The sequence below is a fragment of the Penaeus vannamei genome, chromosome 39, assembly GCF_042767895.1.
Source record: "Penaeus vannamei isolate JL-2024 chromosome 39, ASM4276789v1, whole genome shotgun sequence".
Lineage (NCBI taxonomy): Eukaryota > Metazoa > Arthropoda > Malacostraca > Decapoda > Penaeidae > Penaeus > Penaeus vannamei.
Window position 1 is genome coordinate 14,804,065 of NC_091587.1, and position 1,343 is coordinate 14,805,407.

At 41.5% G+C, this 1,343-nt stretch overlaps 1 protein-coding gene across 1 annotated transcript in view; it reads left to right on the top strand.

Annotated features, from left to right (window-relative positions):
- Positions 1 to 1,343, top strand: part of LOC113801292 (uncharacterized) — a 22,507-nt gene that overhangs the window by 10,195 nt on the left and 10,969 nt on the right. The window contains exons 2-4 of the mRNA XM_070116850.1: positions 24 to 600; positions 858 to 934; positions 1,202 to 1,304. Coding sequence (XP_069972951.1) covers positions 24 to 600; positions 858 to 934; positions 1,202 to 1,304 — 757 coding nt within the window. The remainder of the gene's footprint in view (positions 1 to 23; positions 601 to 857; positions 935 to 1,201; positions 1,305 to 1,343) is intronic.

Consider the following 1,343-nt stretch of genomic DNA (forward strand, 5'->3'; position numbering starts at 1 on the left):
TACAAAATTATTTACTAATACAGATGGACCAGGGGAAGAAGCTAAAAGGCACAAAGCGAAATGCAAAGAACACAAAGCAAAAGCCACAAGAACCCCAGTCAGAGGACTCGGATGACCAGTCTGACCCGAGTGAGGAATCTGACCGAGACAGCAGTTCGGATGGAAGTGATGGAGAGGAAGAGCAGTCAAGCAAAAAATGTGATGATGATGAGGACGATCAGTCAGGCGAAGAAACTGATGAAGATCAGTCAAGCGAAGGAAGTGAAGATGATGAAGAGGAAGATCAGTCAAGCGAAGGGAGCGATTCTGAAGAGGACGAGCAGACAACTGATGAAGAAGAATCCGATCCTAACAGAGAGCAAGACAGCGAGTCTGAGGACGAGGATGGAGATGGCGAGAGTAGTGAGGACAGCAGCAGTGAGCCGGAACAGCAAGGCCCTAAGGAGCGCCAATCACAGAGGAGTGGCCAGCGCTTAAGGCAGAATCCCAAAGAGTCCAGACGGAAGAATAACCAAACACAGCAGCACAAACGCTCGTCAAGCAAGCACCAGAAGTCGAAAGGAAAAACTCCATGTCCGGCAAAACCTGCGAAGAAGTTGGGTAAGGGATCATGCCTATGGAAGCATAGGTAACCCATGAAATTATATGTGAAAATAAATTCAAGACCCTCGTTGTAATGATATTGAAAATAATGATGATTATACAGCAATAATAACGTTGTTGTATAATACCGAATGACAATAACTGCAATAATCATTACTTGGCTATACTTTGGCAACAATGGTATGTTTGAACCGATTTCATAACAGTTACTGCAACAGTGCATTCACAACTGTTAATTGTATTTTCTTAACCAGGAAAAAAACACATTCCAAAACAAAAAGGAACACCGCCACAATCAACTAAAGAAGCGAAGAAGTCACCAACTCCAAAGGTAAACTTCCAGATGTTTCTATTTCTCTCTAAATCAAAGAGCATGTTGGAGTAATTTATAGCTCCATAACTTGACCATTGAACATTCTTAAAGTAGCAGTTTCACTGCCATAGTTTGTTGCATTACTGATGAAGAAAGACTGAATGTTAAAAGAACAGGCTCCAGCTGCGATTTTTTCGTTGATAAATACATGGAAATGTTTAGATTACCTGCTAAAGAGACTCCTGGAATTAAGTTTATGTGATGAAATATGTCTCATTTCTCTAGACTGTCACGAAAAGCAGAGATGCTCGAGGGGAGACGGACATAGACAAGCAAGCAGGAAAGCCTAAAGCTATGCAGAAGACAACGAAAAGGCGGAAGTCTGAAGGTAGTGTCTTTATATAATGATAATAGTAATAATGATATG